Source organism: Myxine glutinosa, chromosome 1 (genome assembly GCF_964187855.1).
Source record: "Myxine glutinosa chromosome 1, kmMyxGlut1.1, whole genome shotgun sequence".
Classification (NCBI taxonomy): Eukaryota; Metazoa; Chordata; class Myxini; order Myxiniformes; family Myxinidae; genus Myxine; species Myxine glutinosa.
In genome coordinates, this window is record NC_136261.1 from 229706847 (window position 1) to 229725282 (window position 18436).

Sequence of the window (18436 nt, forward strand, 5' to 3'; positions counted from 1 at the left end):
TCAAGACAAGAACAAGATCTAGAAGGAGGTATGTACGGTGCGATTCATATAATATATTGTTTAGTTATCGTCGATGAGGAATTTGGGGGCCCGATTAACTGCAGCGCCATCCGAGCTGCGGCGTCGGGACGATACATTCATTGTACGGTAACATCACGCACTTACGGGCACGTCCTATATATACACAAAGAATTAAGTTAAGCACCCCCCCCCCCCCCGTTTTTTTACAACCTCGCACATTACAAGTTTGTTGTCGTCAAAACAGTGTAATATACCCATGATATTGCTATATTTTCTGGAGAAGTGATATTATGGTCACATAAAAACATAACAATCATGCCGTTTTCAATATTTTATTCTGAATAATTTAAGGTGAAATTTTTTGGGAATTTTAGGCATATTTTCACCTCAATTTAAGTATGGAGCTATAGGTCCATCACGGACAGTGTGGATGACGTTTATGTTTTCTAACGTACAGTCATTGTTCTGAGAAGACCTCTAGCGATCTTTGCATCAATAACGTGTGTAGGACCCACGTGATCGGATCACTGACTCAACCAATCACTTTTTTTCACTTTGATCACTCAATTTCATCAATGGATAATTGCTAATGTCATACCAATCATTATTTGATCTCACATACCTTAGAATATATGCCAATGTATACATATACACAAAGAATATATATTAGGGGGTGCTTACCTTAATTCGTTGTGTAGGGGTGCTTAACTTAATTCTTTGTGTATATATAGTACGGGCATGCCCTAGTAAGACAAAATAAAGGGAGTGGGAGACCAGATGGGGAGAGGGGGAAGCACACAAGTACATTTGAGAGCAGTGACGTCGGGAGATCTGTGGGAGGGAGAGGGCTTGGGGGAAGGAGGCGTGGGAAGGGGGTGGGGAGTGAGGGAGGTAAAAACTCCACATGGGGTAAAAAAAAAAAAAAAGACAAACCACTTTTTGCTTAATGTTTTTAAGCTTGGATTGCTTAATACAATATTTCAAACATAAATAAATGTATTAATATGACTTCCTTCACAAGGAATTTCAACACAGGAGGAGACCATTAGGACCATCAAAGCCTGCACAATGGTTGCCAACTTATGGTTCATTGTCCATGCTCTATCGTTTTTAAATGCTAAGCATCAAGCAAGGAAGCAGCACGTACCATTTTAAAGTCTTTGGTATGACTCGGCCAGAGTTCAAACTGCTGACCTCCCAGACTCAGAGTGGATGCTTTAACCATTTAAACCACCAAGTCTGGTTCATATTCTGCTTGAATGTTGATCCATATACTTCAGAAACAAACAATAAGTCAGTGGAAGCCAAAATTAAGTTGTACGAAAACAACGTACTCGTCTGAATTACGCACGTAAATTGGCGACAACACCAGTCTACAAATGATCACAGACAAGTTTACACTGGCAGAAAAGTCTTACTTGCAATGTATGTGGCTATGATTGACCCCCATTACATGCTTGTACATCTCATGTCATTCGTCAAATCAAGCAATCCAATCTTCAGGCAGGGCCACATCCAGTTGATCAGGAGACATTGGTAAGACCTGGCGACCACAAATGAACTTTCCAGGATGTCCCAAGCATGTTCAATATAATGATTTATGTCTGGAGATTGTTCAGGCCCGTTTAGGAATGTCCATGCAACATTGTGGTCCTGAAGTGTGGTGTTGACAACATCTGCAGGGTGTGGATGGGCATTATCATCCCGAAAGATGAAGTGGAGACCTTACTGTTGCGCCAATGGAAATAAAATGGTCATAATGATCTCACTCCTACATCTGGCTTCACTCATATATCACCCCTCTAGGTGATGACACGACTACGTGTTGAGCCAACTGAAACACCAGCTCATACCATCAGGGTCATGCTGCCTAATGAGGCAAGTTCCCAAAAAACAATAACACCGATACTTTCATCTAGCTCATTTGCCCGATCTCTTCTGGATCATTGTATATCATGTAGGAAACATACCCTGAAGTACGAAACATAAGTTTTGGGAGTTTGAGACTACTTCCTCAATCCCTTCTACTGTCATCAGTACCAATTTCACTTATCCTGCTCAGAGACTTGCATACAGCACCTGCTGTACCATGAAGTTGAGTTGCAATCTGCTGCATGGCACAGCCTTCACTATTCAATAGTTTGATTTATATAAGCATGTCATGTGATGTGATATTGCCTTCCCAAGAGCCGTATAGTATTTACCACGCATTCAACACATGACAATGATATGACCGCCTATAATTTTATCGTCCTTCTGCAGGTGTGGCACTGATTGCTTGCATGACAACTCATCATGGTGAAGTATATCAACATTCCAGACGGACTCTCAAACAAACCCACCTATTTACTTCCATGATCTGCCATTGGAAAAGGTTCCGTCTCTTGAACTTCGAGGCCTCACCATCAGACACGACGTCTCCTGGGATGAGCATACAACAAAGCTGGCTACTAAATAAGCTCCAGACTAGGGATTCCCTCAATCTTCGAAGCAATTCTTTGGAAAATCAGAACGACTCAACCTACAAGGCCTCTATCTGTAGCTTGATGAAGTACTGCTCTCCCCTGCCCTGGCAACCCAGCATCAAATCCATCTCTCCTGGAATCTGTGAAATCTAAAGCTCTCAACCACGATGAGAAAAAAGTACAAGGCCTGTTGCTCCAAGTCTAACATCACAGACAGGTTGGTGGCCTCTGATTTTCACACCTCTCCTCCAGTCAAGTTCCCTCTGCTCTCTCGGCCCTCTAAACCTCCCCTGCTCCTCCACATGTTCTCCCAGTAACCCCCCTCTCGGTTAACCTCCCAATGTCCAGGCTTTCTGCCCAGCACCACTCTTTTGTTCATCTTATGAGCATTATGTTTTGCACTCTGTCAAAGCGTCTTTGGGCTCCCTGAAAAGCGCTATATAAAATAAATGCATTATTATTATTATTATTATTATCTTTTATTGTGTTTATAGAACTTCCAGAGACTGTTCTATCATATTCTTCCCTCCAGAACTTCAAGTAAGTAGTGTTACGGATCTATGTGGATTTATGTGAATTACTATTCAGGTCTTTGCTTATCAATGTGTAGTCGAGTAACGGTTGTTGTAATTAAAGGGTCAGGAGCCCTTCTGGGAAAAAGGAGACCGGAAACGGAAGAAGAAAAGAGACGAGGTCCGGGAGAAGCAGCGATCTTCTTCTTCCTCGCCGAGCTCCGAGGCGAGGGTATCGATATCGAGCAGCGTCTGACGCTGCGTTGGGAAACCCATCTGGCGAAAGGAATTACCCCTTGACACATCAAGTTGCCGTGGGTTCGTGCACGGAACCCAACGTCCTACACAGTTCGCCTCACCGTCTACAAGGACGCGTACGGGTCGCACCTTGGGCCTCGCGCGCTGGACAAGTCGCGCGTTGCTTTGCCCGCGTTGCTTGACAAGGAGGTGCGCGCTGCAACCGTTGTTCCCGGTACGTGACGTGCACGTTTGGGAGCACGTCAGCCAGGGGTTCGTTCAACCGCCCGTGTGCGGAGAAGCCGACCATCATCTTGGTCAGGAGGGGCCCAGAGACATTGTGAGGGACAGAGACCAAAGGGGTCGTGAGTACCCAAGGGGTCGGGAGTGGGGAAAGGGGACACACATATATAAGATGGCCATCTTAATCATATTGGTGATTGATTGTTGATTGTGGATTGTTGATGGTTGTTGATTGTTGATTCCTTGGGGGAATATATTATTGATTACTCTGGATCCTTGGTGTGGGGTTTCTTATTGACTGGAGTTCATATTGATTGCGTTACGAAAGCGTATAAATCAGATATCTTTCTGGCGGGGTGCCTCCCACGGTCCGGGGGTCACCAAGACCAGGTAGTTACCGGGAGGACCACGTAACAGAATTGGGGGCTCGTCCAAAGTATAATTTGCGGATTCGCAATTGGGTCTACGTCCGGGATCTGTAAAATTTTCTACATTTTAGTCCGGGAAAGAATTCCCAAGAGGGGGAACTTTTCCAACGTTCCTAAAATTGTTTTGCTCTGTCGACAAAACAACAACAACAAAAATAAAAAAAATAATAACAATAGCAATAATAGTAATACTGTTGCTTTTCTTTGTTGGAAATTTCTGGGGTGAAGGTTAACAGGTGTTACCAGTAGTCACCATGGCGTTTGTGGCACAGAACTTTGCGGTAACCCCAAGTGAGGCACAGTTCCGAGCGTTACTAAAGTCGGACCTCTTGAAATTGGCCAAACATTTTAACTTGGAGGTCCGAACTAATTTGAGGAAGGCAGAGTTGCAGACCATGGTGATACAGTCTATGGTGGGATTAGGAACATGGGACGAGTTAGCCTGGCAGTGGCTACCCGAAGAACCAGAAGACGTTGAGCTCCGGAAACTGGAGTTGCAATTACGGAGCCAGGAACGGATAAAAGAAGAAGAAAGGAAAGCAGAAGAGAGGAGAGAAGAGAAACAAGCAGAGGAAAGGAGAGTGGAACGAGAACTCCAGGAAAGGTTAAAAGAAGAAGAAAGGAAAGCAGAAGAGAGGAGAGAAGAGAAACAAGCAGAGGAAAGGAGAGTGGCACGAGAACTCCAGGAAAGGTTAAAAGAAGAAGAAAGGAAAGCAGAAAAGGAAAGAGCAGAAGAAGAAAGGAAAGCAGAAGAGAGGAGAGAAGAGAAACAAGCAGAGGAAAGGAGAGGGGAACGAGAACTCCAGGAAAGGTTAGCAGAAGAAGAAAGGAAAGCAGAAAAGGAAAGAGCAGAAGAAGAAAGGAAAGCAGAAGAGAGGAGAGAAGAGAAACAAGCAGAGGAAAGCAGAGTGGAATGAGAACTCCAGGAAAGGTTAGAAGGGAGAAAAGCAGAGGAGAGGAGAGCTGCCAGGGAACTCGAAGCAGAGGAGAGAAAAGCCGAAAGGGAGTTGAAGGAACGTGATCTGGCGCTTCAGCAAAAGATTAAATTCAAGGAGCTGGATTTAATGAGAGAATGGGGAGAGGTACCACCCTTGCTGACGGGGTCGACACCTAGCCAGAACACCTGGGAGGTGGGCAGACATGTGAGGCTGGTTCCACCCTTCAGTGAAAAGGAGGTCACTCAATTTTTTCCACACTTTTGAGAAAGTGGCTCGACAGTTAAACTGGCCGGAGGAGGCCTGGACCATACTAGTGCAAAGTGTGCTGGTGGGTAAAGCTCAAGAGATTTATTCGGCGTTACCAATGGACCAATGTGCAGATTATGAGGGGTTGGTCTCACTCAAGGGAGACTTGACTAACCCAAGACCGGTTAGGGTTTTGAGGGACACAGGAGCCCATCAATCCTTAATGCTTGAAGGCATTTTGCCATTGTCAAAGAGTACCGCAACTGGTGATAGTGTTCGGTTACAAGGGATCAGTGGCTGTGTTAGTGCCCCACTTCATGTCATCCATTTGGAATCCGATTTGGTGTCAGGACCGGTCACCGTCGGTTTACAAGCCACGCTTCCTGTAGAGGGAGTATCTGTGATTATCGGGAATGATTTGGCCGGGGGGGGCAAATTTATGGTAACCCAAGGGTTGGTAAAGAGCACAGCAGGGAAAATAACACCACACCAGCTCGGGATGGCGACAAAAGTTCCAAGTTATTTGTAGGGGGACTGAACTTCAACACAGAGGAAGAAGTTCTGACCTCTGTCTTCAACAGATATGGGCCGCTGGTGGAAGTGCGGGTGGTAAAAGACAGGGAAACGCAACGGTCAAGAGGGTTCGGCTTTGTCACGTTTGCAAGCACAAGAGACGCCAGGGAGGCAGAGAAGAATTGGAATGGTAAGGATTTGGAAGGTCGGACCATAACAGTAGGGAAGGCATTTCGTAGGCGTCGAGAGGTCTACAGAAGAGGACCACTTGGCGGTAGTTTTGGTGTGGGCAGCAGCCGATATTACTATGGAGGCTCCCAGAGTTACGGCACCTCCCGAAAGAATGAATGTCAGAGCACTGGCCGAGAAGGAGACCGCCAGTCAGGTAATGGCTGGGACAAGGGGTCCCACCATAACTGGTAGGAGTCTGGAGAAGTTGAAGCCCTATATATGGGGGAGCCGCCGAGCCGGGGCTCCTACACGGACTAACCGTGAACGCCGCGTTCTTAAAGGCGTCCAGGTAGTGAACTTTCCTGCACGGACTAACCGTGAACTCCACGTTCTTAAAGGCGTCCATGTAATTAACTTTTCTCCCCGGACTAACCGTGAACTCCACATTCCTTAAGGCGTCCATGTAGGGAATACTCCGCTGGGCCTCCCGAAAAAGTGCTATAGAGAGGTTTAAATTTGGGGGCTTTGGTCACCACCTCTTAACCGTCATTCAAGAGAAACTAGAAGTGGTTGACGCTTGGTCCAGAGGGAATTAATCTCGGGGATTGTGTGAAATTTTGTTGCTTTATTTTTAAGTGATGACTGTGCCTGGGGGGAACTGATGAATTGGGGGGGGGGGGGGTGAGTTATCTGGTTTGTTTATCCAAGTTGGCCAGCAAAGAAAGTTTTCGCTGGGTTCAAACTTTCTTTCTTGAAGGGGGGGAGTGTTACGGATCTATGTGGATTTATGTGAATTACTATTCAGGTCTTTGCTTATCAATGTGTAGTCGAGTAACGGTTGTTGTAATTAAAGGGTCAGGAGCCCTTCTGGGAAAAAGGAGACCGGAAACGGAAGAAGAAAAGACACGAGGTCCGGGAGAAGCGGCGATCTTCTTCTTCCTCGCCGAGCTCCGACGCGAGGGTATCGATATCGAGCAGCGTCTGACGCTGCATTGGGAAACCCATCTGGTGAAAGGAATTACCCCTTGACACATCAAGTTGCCGTGGGTTCGTGCACGGAACCCAACGTCCTACACAGTTCGCCTCACCGTCTACAAGGACGCGTACGGGTCGCACCTTGGGCCTCGCGCGCTGGACAAGCCGCGCGTTGCTTTGCCCGCGTTGCTTGACAAGGAGGTGCGCGCTGCAACCGTTGTTCCCGGTACGTGACGTGCACGTTTGGGAGCACGTCAGCCAGGGGTTCGTTCAACCGCCCGTGTGCGGAGAAGCCGACCATCATCTTGGTCAGGAGGGGCCCAGAGACATTGTGAGGGACAGAGACCAAAGGGATCGTGAGTACCCAAGGGGTCGGGAGTGGGGAAAGGGGACACACTTAGATGGCCATCTTAATCATATTGGTGATTGATTGTTGATTGTGGATTGTTGATGGTTGTTGATTGTTGATTCCTTGGGGGAATATATTATTGATTACTCTGGATCCTTGGTGTGGGGTTTCTTATTGACTGGAGTTCATATTGATTGCGTTACGAAAGCGTATAAATCAGATATCCTTCTGGCGGGGTGCCTCCCACGGTCCGGGGGTCACCAAGACCAGGTAGTTACCGGGAGGACCACGTAACAGTAGTGTATTCAAGCAAGTAGACCATTGAGAGGGGGAGGGGGGCAAAAATGTTGTATAGCATGATATTTCAAAAAGTTTTGGATGAGTTATGACAAAACCTGATGGAGGAGTTGGATATGTGACAAGAACAAGCCAATTAGATTTTGGTTAAGGTCTGGGTCCAGATCTGGCCTATCAGTGGGATACAAAACGTAAGATGATTAGCCTAGCGGAGGTATGGAATGCATTCTACTGAGTGCCAATTCTAGTCTTTAATGTAATGGTTTGCCTGAAAAGCACTTTCTCTACAGTTGTATAAAGTCCCCGCTTTCATACATTTTAGGTCAGCTGTGCCCGTTCTGCTCTCAAATGAAAGGCTGATACCCTGTGGACACAATAACCATTGCCTCTTCTGTAAATCACATTAACATAAAAGTCCTGCACCTGTAACTACTTATCTAGCTTTATCATTGATATCGTGAAAATTAATGCAAGATAAAGAGCCAATTTTATCAATATAAAAATTATTGACACACCATCAAGAGCTTTAATGTGCTGATTCTGCAGGAAATCACTCTCAAGTGTGTCAAACTAGGAGACAGCACGATACAAGCAAAATAATACAAACAAAAACAGATGCAGGTACCTTGTGCATGCCGTACATGTTATCTTGAGGGTAACCTCCCGCCCCTTGCATCCCCATGGTATGTGCTCCAGCGGCAGGACCAGGACTAGGGCCCATCATTGGTCCTGGGCTTTGTCCCATCATGGGCCCTGGGCTCGGACCCACCATCTGGCCTGGACTGTGGCCAATCATAGGCCCTGGGCTTAGGCCCATCATTGCACCAGGTGATGGACCAGGTCCAGGCGAAGGTCCAGCATGTGGAGTCCCAGCCATTCCGGCTTCCCCAGTTGTGGACATTTCACCTTCTAGAAGAAGAAGAAGAAAAAATAAATCGCAGGATGAACATGGTCTATTCAATGAACAACCTTTAGGAACAATCTTTTTTTATTTATAATGCTGGCATGGGAAGGGGCACTAAAATGAAAAAAAAAAATTCAGAAAAGGAAAATAAGGAAATATTATATGAGAGAAAAACAAGTGAGGCTGTATACTAGAATGGGGGGGAAGAGGGAGGATACAAATGGAAAGTTGGAATGGGAATGATGGAGGATGAGAAGGAATCCATACAACAGACAAGATATCACCATTCACAACATTATTTAGAAAACGTATATTGCACACCGCTCCTTTCCTTTGCCATCTCCAGGCACTGCAAAACGTCATTGCCGGGCACTGAAGGGGGCTTGGCAGTGACACACGCTGAAAGGGAGTACTCAGTTTTCACTCTGGTTGTTGTACACCGCTCCTTTCCTATGCCATCTCCAGGCATTGCAAATCGTCATTGCCGGGCACCGAAGGGGGCTCGGCAGTGACGCACGCTGAAAGAGAGTACTCAGTTTTCACTCTGGTTGTTTGTTTGTTTGTTTGTTTGTTTGTTTTCTTGTTTTCTTGTTTGTTTTCTTGTTTTCTTGTTTGTTTGTCCGGACGATATCTCAGCCATCCTTTGAGCTAGGAAGCTGAAATTTCGGCACAGTAGTGAGCAAGTCCTTTCTCAAAACGGTATTTTTTGTTTTTTGAATAATCAATAAATTGAGGAGTTATTTAATTATTAAAGATTAATTAAGTACTTATTTAATTAATCAAATTTCCTTTCTCTTCTGACATTAACTCAGGCACCTTTTGAGTTAGGAAGCTGATATTTGGACATGCCAATGACCAGGTGATTTGGCTGCAAAGGATATTTTTGATTTATTAATTAATCAATTAATCGATTAATTATTTAATTATTCGATTAATGCCAAAAAAATTTTTTTTTTAAAGTTACAGATTCTGATGAAATAGTGGTAGTTTATGTGTTCTCTGACCAAATTGATTAATAATTTAATTTTTTTATGATTATTATTTATTTATTTTCATTATTAATCATTTATTTATTTTCTTTCTCATTTGGCCAATATCTCAGGCACCTTTTGAGCTCGGAAGCTAATATTTGGACATGTCAGTGACCAAGTGATATGGCTATCAAGGATATTTTTGATTTATTGATTAATCATTTAATCGATTAATTATTGATTAATCGATTAATTATTTATTGATTAATCAATTAATTATTTAATTTTTTATTAACGACTTATTTAATTAAATTTCTAAAAGATACATCTTCGGATGAAGCACGAGTGGTTTAGTTATGCTATTAGCCAATTGATTAAGAAAATATTTGGTGATAATCTTTTATTGATTTAAATGATACAATTAATCAATCAATTAGTGTACACCTCTCCCTCTCAATGCAGCCTCTACGAGCTGCACTGCGGTATTGCCGGGCGCCGGAGGCGCCCCGGCAATGCCGCGCTGTAGGATATTTAATTATTTGGCTTGGGGGCGGTGTACTTTGAATGTATCTGTACTTGTTTGTTTTCTTTCTTGTTTTCTTTCTTTCTTGCTTTCTTGTTTGTCCGGGCGATATCTCAGCCATACCTTGAGCTAGCAAGCTGAAATTTCGGCACAATAGTGACCAAGTACTTTGTCAAAAACAGTGTTTTTTGTTTTTTGATTAGTCAATTATTTGATGAGTTATTTAATTATTAGCGATTAATCAAGTACTTATATATTTCCTTTCTCTTCTGGGCATTATCTCTGGCACCTTTTGAGCTAGGAAGCTAATATTTGGACATGACAATGACCAGGTGATGTGGCCATAAAGGATATTTTTGATTTATTGATTAATCATTTCATTGATTAATTATTTATTGATTAATCAATTAATTGTTTAATTTTTTTATTAATGACTTATTTAATTACATTTCTAAAAGATACATCTTCGGATGAAGCACTAGTGGTTTAGTTATGCTATCAGCCAATTGATAAAGAAAATATTTTGTGATAATCTTTTATTGATTTTAATTATGCAATTAATCAATCAATTATTGTACACCTCTCCCTCCCAATGCACTCTCTATGAGCTGCACTGCGGTATTCCTGGGTGCCGGAGGCGCCCTGGCAATGCCGCGCTGTGGGATATTTAATTATTTGGCATGGGGGCGGTGTACTTTGATCTTGTACTTTGTACTTTGATCTTTGTACTTTGATCTTGTACTATCTTTACTTGTTATTTATTTATTTTCATTATTAATCATTTATTTTCGGCACACTTTCGGCACAATTTTTCTCCGGTGTGTACCCCGGTTTAGAATAGGTACACCGTATCCCTGCGTGTCTTAAGAGGCGACTAAAAGGGTTGGCGTCAGGAAGGGCATCCGGCCATAAAAACATTGCCTCAAAAAGAGAACCATGACAATTACAACGACATATGGGCAGGGTACAGCCCGAAGTACCCCGTGGGGGACCCCACTCCCTCTCGTCAAAACTCAAGGTGGGGAACCCGATCGAAGCAAGGGTGGAAATTATTCCATTTATGACGACGAAATGTCTGATGCCCGACGTGGAGATCGGTTTCTGAGATTTGGGACATGGAATGTAGGGACAATGACAGGGAGATCAGGAGAAGTGGTGGAAGTATTGGTCAGAAGAAGAGTGGACATATGTTGTGTGCAGGAGACGAGATGGAAGGGAAGTGGTGTGAGAATGGTGAAGGGAAGGCCGGGACAGAAATACAAGTTTGTGTGGCAAGGGTGCCCGGAGGGCGTGAATGGTGTTGGTGTCCTGTTTTCTGAGGAGTTTGTAGACAGTGTGGTGAGTGTGACTCGAGTGAGTGAAAGGTTGATGATGGTGAAAATGATGATTGGAAAGCTCTTGGTGAACATCATCTCGGGATATGATCCGCAGGTTTGTCGGAGCGATGAAGAGAAGGACAAGTTCTGGTGTGCTATAGAGAAGCTGATGGAAAACATGAAAGATGTACTCCTGGCTCTGGGGGGTTGCTTGTGTACATCTCTCTTCTACGGCCAAACTTTTGATTTTCCTGTTCTATATGTTGAGACCCTTGGAAAAAATCTGGGTAACACTCCCAGATCAAGTACGTTTTTTCTGCACACCCCAATACGTGATTATGACTTGAGGCCAATTAGCCGAAATAGCAAAATTCAGATTTCATGGAATAATTCAAGAGTAGGCAGCTTTAGATTCAAATGTAACATTTATTTATCATGTTTAGACATAACTAACACATTTTTAGCATGGTTCAATAGTACAATACTATAAACTGTCTTTTTTAGAAACAAAAACCGTCATTTAGCTTTTTTTTCTCCAAAAATCACTTTCAGTTTGAAAGGCGCTCAAAATCCGATCACCTCTCATACACCCAATTATGTAGATAACCACCGTTTAGAGGCCATTTTTTCCCGCAAAGCGGGGGTTGGCCTTTTCGGGGACCGTGGTAGTTGTTGTTTTTTTGGTCCCCTTTTTGAAGCAATGTTTTACGGCCGGATGCCCTTCCTGACGCCAACCCTTTTTGCCGCCTTCAACGACAAACAGGGAATTACCAGTGAACTGGTACTCAATTAGCCGACCTCGGAAGGATGACAGGCTGAGTCAACCCCCCTGGCATTAATTCGGCGATCGACCGAGATTCGAACCCAGGATCCTCGGTATCCTAAGCCGGCACCCTAGCCGCTAGCCCAACACCAGGGATCTGGCATTCCCTAACCCTAACCCTAACCCTAACCAAACCACCACCAATCAAAGATAAAGCAACCAAAATTTGTCAGAAGCTTCCTTATGAAGCCCTTTAATAGGGATAAACATGGGTTTCTTTGTGGCTTATCAGTCTTTCACATTTTATATTTTCAGCATATGGTCCGACCTTGCCGATTTTTACAGCCGTACAAACGTAACTAATATCCATTTTTTGTTTTTCAGGCGTGGCCGCTGATGATGGAGTCTGTTTCTCTCTCAGGACCGCCCGAAGACAGTTCGTTTGATGCGACTAACTGCATCATCTGCCAGAAAAGCGCGGGGGATAAAACTGTGAGCACAACTAATGGTTGCAAAAGGATACGAGAAGCAAGTTACATCCACAATGATCAAGTTTCCAAACGGCTTAAGCTGGTTAAAGGAGATGGGTTTGTTTATCATGTGACCAATGACTGTTACAAAAAATACACCATGACTTCAGTTCTCAATAGGAAAAGGAAGAGTCTCGCTGTATGCCAAGACCTGTCCCGTTCTGAGCAGGAAGAAGATAGAAGTACTCGTTCTAAGGCCGTCTGACATCCACCGAATACAGAGACGTCCACAACAGCCTTACGTCAAGTGAAGTGTATTATCTGTGACAGTAAATCACACAAACAACAGTACACGAAATATCGCATTAGTGAATCAGGCCGTGCTTCAGCCTTTCTGGCTGCGACCAACTACTTGCGATGGTGTTCTCTCTACCTTGAAGACATGCGACGTCTACCTGAGACTGCACCATCAGTTCATGAACAATTTGCCAAAGGCAATTTTTCAATCAGAGAGATACCCGGCCGATTCACCGCTGTTGGAGGAGACCAGAAATTAGAGCAAAGCATTAACCTTTCATCTAAGTGCAGCGATGGAGTCATTGGACATGCAAAGCAAAAACAGTATGTCGCCCAGTGGGACCTAATATACCATGAAATGATGGCAGTGAAGAACCTACATCGGCAATACAGTGATGTGATTGACAGGACACATGAGACTTACAGCCACCACGAATCATCTCAAGCCACAACGAACCGCAAAGAAGGACATATTCAGGAGATGATGAGATTCATTGAAGAGAAGGGGTCCCCTCTGTCTCCAGACGCTTCCAAAACACTACAAAACTTTGTGACAAAAGAGGTTATGTCCGATGATATAAAAACTGACATGCTCAATGCCTTTTCAAAAGGAAAAGAGAAGTACCTGAAATTCAGAAAGGAAAGGTTTGTCACCAAGACTGAACGAATAAGCAGTACCATTCACCGCACAAACTTGAAGACGATGAAAACTCTTCGAAAGAAGCCACAGAAGACTACCAAGACGACAGTGAAGGAGATGAACATCGCTGAGAGAAACATAGAAATAGCTCGGGAGCGTGGCCTCACCACTGATGATCTATTAAAGTACGATGTTGTTCCCTCCCCAGTGTTGTTTGATGATGCAGGAATGATGACTAAACCAGCAAAGAGCCAGCTACTGAAGGAGTTGGAGACGCACCTAAAACCGGAAGAATTTACATATAGTCATCGGAAAGACGCATCATTTGTAGTTGACATCATGGCCACAATCCGAAAGGTTAATGTTACGAAACTCTCCAAATTCAATTACCTTCGATCAAATTTCATGTCATTTTCGGCCATATATCATCGGTTTGGGCGGACTGACTATGTCTTTGACATGTATTCTGATGACCCATCAGTGAAGGACAGCGAGAGGAAAAGGCGAAGTGACACTCTACCCATCGAATATACTTCAATAGAGCCATCAACACCACTACCTAAGGATATGAACACATTCTGGCCTTCCAAAAACAACAAACTTCTCCTTGAAAAACTGATCTACAGCCATGTTCGTTCAAATATTGCAAATACCGGTCAGTACCCAACTGTACTCGGACAGGTGACCAGAGAGAACGAGGATTGGAAATGTATGAAAATGCACAACGGAGATGAGAGCGCACTGGTACACCTTCAATCCACATTTGAAGAGGCGGATCTTCGCATACTCCTTCATGTTTTGGACGCGCTCAAAGAAGGACACAAAATATGTGTTGTCATCTCCAATGATACTGATGTAGTTGTTGTTGTGTATGATGTGTAGATGTGTATGTAGACACAAAGCTCCACCACATGCCTGTCTTTCTCCAACATGACCGAGAGGAGCTGTGGGTACGAGCTGGAGTTGGAGATAGCACTCGGTATGTGCCCCTTCATACCTTGTTCGAGCGCATCGGATGTCAACTCTGTGCTGTTCTTCCTGCCGTACACAGTCTTACAGGATGTGATATCACTAGCAAAGTTGGGACCAAGAAAGCGGCCTTGAATGCCGAGCCAGAAAAGTTATTGAAGCACTTTGGAGGGTTGCCGACCCTTTCTCAGCCTTTGATCAAGAATGCAGAATCCTACTTGGTCAAAGTACTGAAACCAAAAAGCGATGCGAAGAAATTTTCGAACTTGCGTGCGGAGATCTTCCATCATGTCAAAGGGAGTTCTCATCACAACCTGCCACCAACCAGCCAAGGTCTCCTGCCACATATGAAGCGTAGCTTTTTCAATGCCTACAATATCATGCATGCTTTGGAGCTTCATCAAGATTCTGAAAATGTGATCGCACTTAAGCCAGAGGATTGTGGTTATACGCATGACAAGGAACAGCTGATACCTGAGACAACGTGGAAAACTCTAGAATCACATTGGACAGTTGTCTGTTCATGCACTAAGTGTGCCAGGTCAACATGCCCCTGTAGGACCGCCATAGTCAAATGTGTAAATTTTTGTCATTGCAAAAAGGCTTCCCCTGATGCCTGCAAGAATCCTGTCGCTTGATAAAGAGTACATGTATTGAAGTTGCACGGGTGGTAAATGGTGGTAATTGACAGCACGCGCTTCCTTGTTATGACAGTTATATTGGGTTTGTGGACATGTTATGATTTTAATTCATGAATCCTTAAGCTATGTAAGTGTAATAGTTTTGCTTAAGCTGAATTTTGAGCGAAATTTAGTCAACATCATTGCCAGGAGGTGTTTGGCGGCCATTTTGAAATTATGCAAATTAGGTATATTCAAAAGGGGTTGATTATGGTTCCAATGAATAGCTTGCTATCAAAAACCCATACATAGACACCAAAATCAGCCGAATATCACACTTACTTCTAAAGTTAGACCAATTTAACCAATTTTGGTTTATACCGCTTTTTGGGGTAGGGGTAACCTTTGTTAACATTTGACCCCACTGTCACTATACAATATAATGAATCATAAATATGATGCATGGAATTATTAAAGGGCTTCATAAGGAATCTTCTGACAAATTTTGGTTGCTTTTGTTTTGGTCTTTTTCAAATTTGGTCTGACAATTAGGTTTCCTAACCTAGGACATTTTCTCTAGATAAGATAAGGAATCTAGGACAATATAAAATAGGAATAATTAGGACAATGACAAAAAAAATGTCTGACAAATTGTCGCAGACAATACAAAGTCCCTGGTGTTGGGCTAGCGGCTAGGGTGCCGGCTTAGGATCCTAGGATCCTGGGTTCGAATCCCGGTCAATCGCTGAATTAACGCCAGGGGGGTTGACTCAGCCTGTCATCCTTCCGAGGTCGGCAAATTGAGTACCAGTTCACTGGTAATTCCCTGCTTGTCGTTAAAGGCGGCAAAAAGGGTTGGCGTCAGGAAGGGCATCCGGCAGTAAAACATTGCTTCAAAAAGGGGACAGAAAAACAACAACAACCACAGTTCCCGAAAAAGGCCAACCCCCGCTTGCGGGGAAAAATGGCCTCTAAAGGTGGTTTTTTTTTTTTTATCTACATAATTGGGTGTATGAGAGGTGATCGGATTTTGAGCGCCTTTCAAACTGAAAGTGATTTTTGGAGAAAAAGAAGCTAAATGACGTGTTTTTTTCCTAAAAAAGACAGTTTATAGTATTGAACCATGCTAAAAATGTGTTAGTTATGTCTAAACATGATAAATAAATGTTACATTTGAATCTAAAGCTGCCTACTCTTGAATTATTCCATGAAAACTGAATTTTGCTATTTCGGCTAATTGGCCTCAAGTCATAATCACGTATTGGGGTGTGCAGAAAAAACGTACTTGATCTGGGAGTGTTACCCAGATTTTTTCCAAGGGTCTCAACATATAGAACAGGAAAATCAAAAGTTTTGCCGTAGAAGAGAGATGTACACAAGCAACCCCCCAGAGCCTATACTAATGAGGAAGTTGTTGTGGTAGGAGGAGACCTAAATGGACATGTGGGAAGGAGTATGGACGGTTTTGAGGGAGTTCATGGGGGTTACGGATATGGTGTGAGAAATGGAGAAGGTGAAAGGATTTTGGAGTTTGCTGATGGAGCTGATTTGTTGATTTGTAATACTCAGTTCCAGAAAGTGGATAATAAGCTTGTTACATACACGTCAGGTGGGTCGACGACAACCGTCGACTACCTGCTGGTGCGTAGGCGAGATAAGGGGCACCTCCGGGACACAAAGGTGATCCCGGGGGAGGAGGCTGTTTCACAGCACCACTTGGTTGTCTGCGACATAAGGGTGAAAGGTGCGAGGAGAGCTCGGCGGGTGAAGTACCAACCGAGAATGAAGGTGTGGAGGTTGAAAGAGGTGACAGTGAGGGAGGCATTAAAAGAGAGGATGAGTATGGTGGAGGATGATGTGGTTGAGCTTGAAAGTGGTTGGATGTCTCGGATGGACATCGCACCTTTCCTATGTCATCTCCAGGAGCTGCATATAGTCATTGCCAGGCACAGAAGGAGGCTCGGCAATGACGCACGTTGAAAGGGAGTGTACTCAGTTTTCACTCTGGTTGTTACTTGCCGGAAAAGATTCCGGCAAGTATGTTGATCTGTTCGTTACTTGCCGGAAAATTTTTTCCGGCAAGTATGTTGATCTGTTCGTTTGTCTGTTTGTCTGTCTGTTTGTCTGTTTGTCTGTCTGTCTGTCTGTTTGCAGCACTGCGTCTACACCGTTGCACGTAGAATCGCCAAACTTTGCACACTTATTGGTCTTGCCCTGGAATAGACTGTGCCCAATTGATGACGTCATCGGTGACGTGGTTCGGCCGCCATCTTGGAAAAACCGAAAAACTTTGCACCTCTATATCTCCGAAAGTACTGAACAGAAAAAATTGAGACATGGCTCATTGTAAAGAACTCTCCATGGGGAATAAAATATGTTAATGATGACGTCATATGTCACGTGGTCGGCCGCCATCTTGGAAAAACGGCAAAACTTTGCACCACGAAATCTCCAAAAGTGCTGAACAGAAAAAATTGAGACATGGCTCATTGTAAAGAACTCTCCATGGGGAATAAAATATGTTAATGATGATGTCATATGTCACGTGGTCGGCCGCCATCTTGGAAAAACGGCAAAACTTTGCACCACTATATCTCCAAAAGTGCTGAACAGAAAAAATTGAGACATGGCTCATTGTAAAGAACTCTCCATGGGGAATAAAATATGTTAATGATGATATCATCGGTCACGTGGTTCGGCCGCCATATTTGTTCTAAATGGCCGATAAAAAGTACATTCCGGCAAGTCCTCGGTCTCTGACCGATTTTTCATTTGTTTGTTACTTGCCGGAAAAATTTTTCCGGCAAGTATGTTGAACTGTTCGTTTGTCTGTCTGTTTGTCTGTCTGTCTGTCTGTCTGTTTGCAGCACTGCGTCTACACCGTTGCACGGAGAATCGCCAAACTTTGCACACATATTCGTCTTGCCCTGGAATAGACTGTGCCCAATTGATGACGTCATCGGTGACGTGGTTCGGCCGCCATTTTGGAAAAAAACCGAAAAACCTTGCACCTCTATATCTCCGAAAGTACTGAACAGAAAAAATTGAGACATGGCTCATTGTAAAGAACTCTCCATGGGGAATAAAATTTGTGAATGATGACGTCATCAGTCACGTGGTTCGGTCGCCATCTTGGAAAAACGGCAAAACGTTGCGCCACTATATCTCCAAAAGTGCTGAACAGAAAAAATTGAGACATGGCTCATTGTAAAGAACTCTCCATGGGGAATAAAATATGTTAATGATGACGTCATATGTCACGTGGTCGGCCGCCATCTTGGAAAAACGGCAAAACTTTGCACCACTATATCTCCAAAAGTGCTGAACAGAAAAAATTGAGACATGGCTCATTGTAAAGAACTCTCCATGGGGAATAAAATATGTTAATGATGACGCCATATGTCACGTGGTCGGCCGCCATCTTGGAAAAACGGCAAAACTTTGCACCACTTTTTCTCCAAAAGTGCTGAACAGAAAAAAATTGAGACATGGCTCATTGTAAAGAACTCTCCATGGGAAATAAAATATGTTAATGATGACGTCATCAGTCACGTGGTCGGCCGCCATC

The 18436-nt window shown here is 43.8% G+C and overlaps 1 protein-coding gene across 8 annotated transcripts in view; it reads right to left on the reverse strand.

Annotated features, from left to right (window-relative positions):
- Positions 1-18436, reverse strand: part of SMARCA4 (SWI/SNF related BAF chromatin remodeling complex subunit ATPase 4) — a 172499-nt gene that overhangs the window by 131220 nt on the left and 22843 nt on the right. For all 8 annotated transcript variants that reach the window (XM_078784783.1, XM_078784751.1, XM_078784772.1 and 5 more), the window contains exon 2: positions 8021-8304. In XM_078784783.1, the coding sequence (XP_078640909.1) occupies positions 8021-8296 (276 nt within the window). In that variant the 5' untranslated portion in view covers positions 8297-8304. The remainder of the gene's footprint in view (positions 1-8020; positions 8305-18436) is intronic.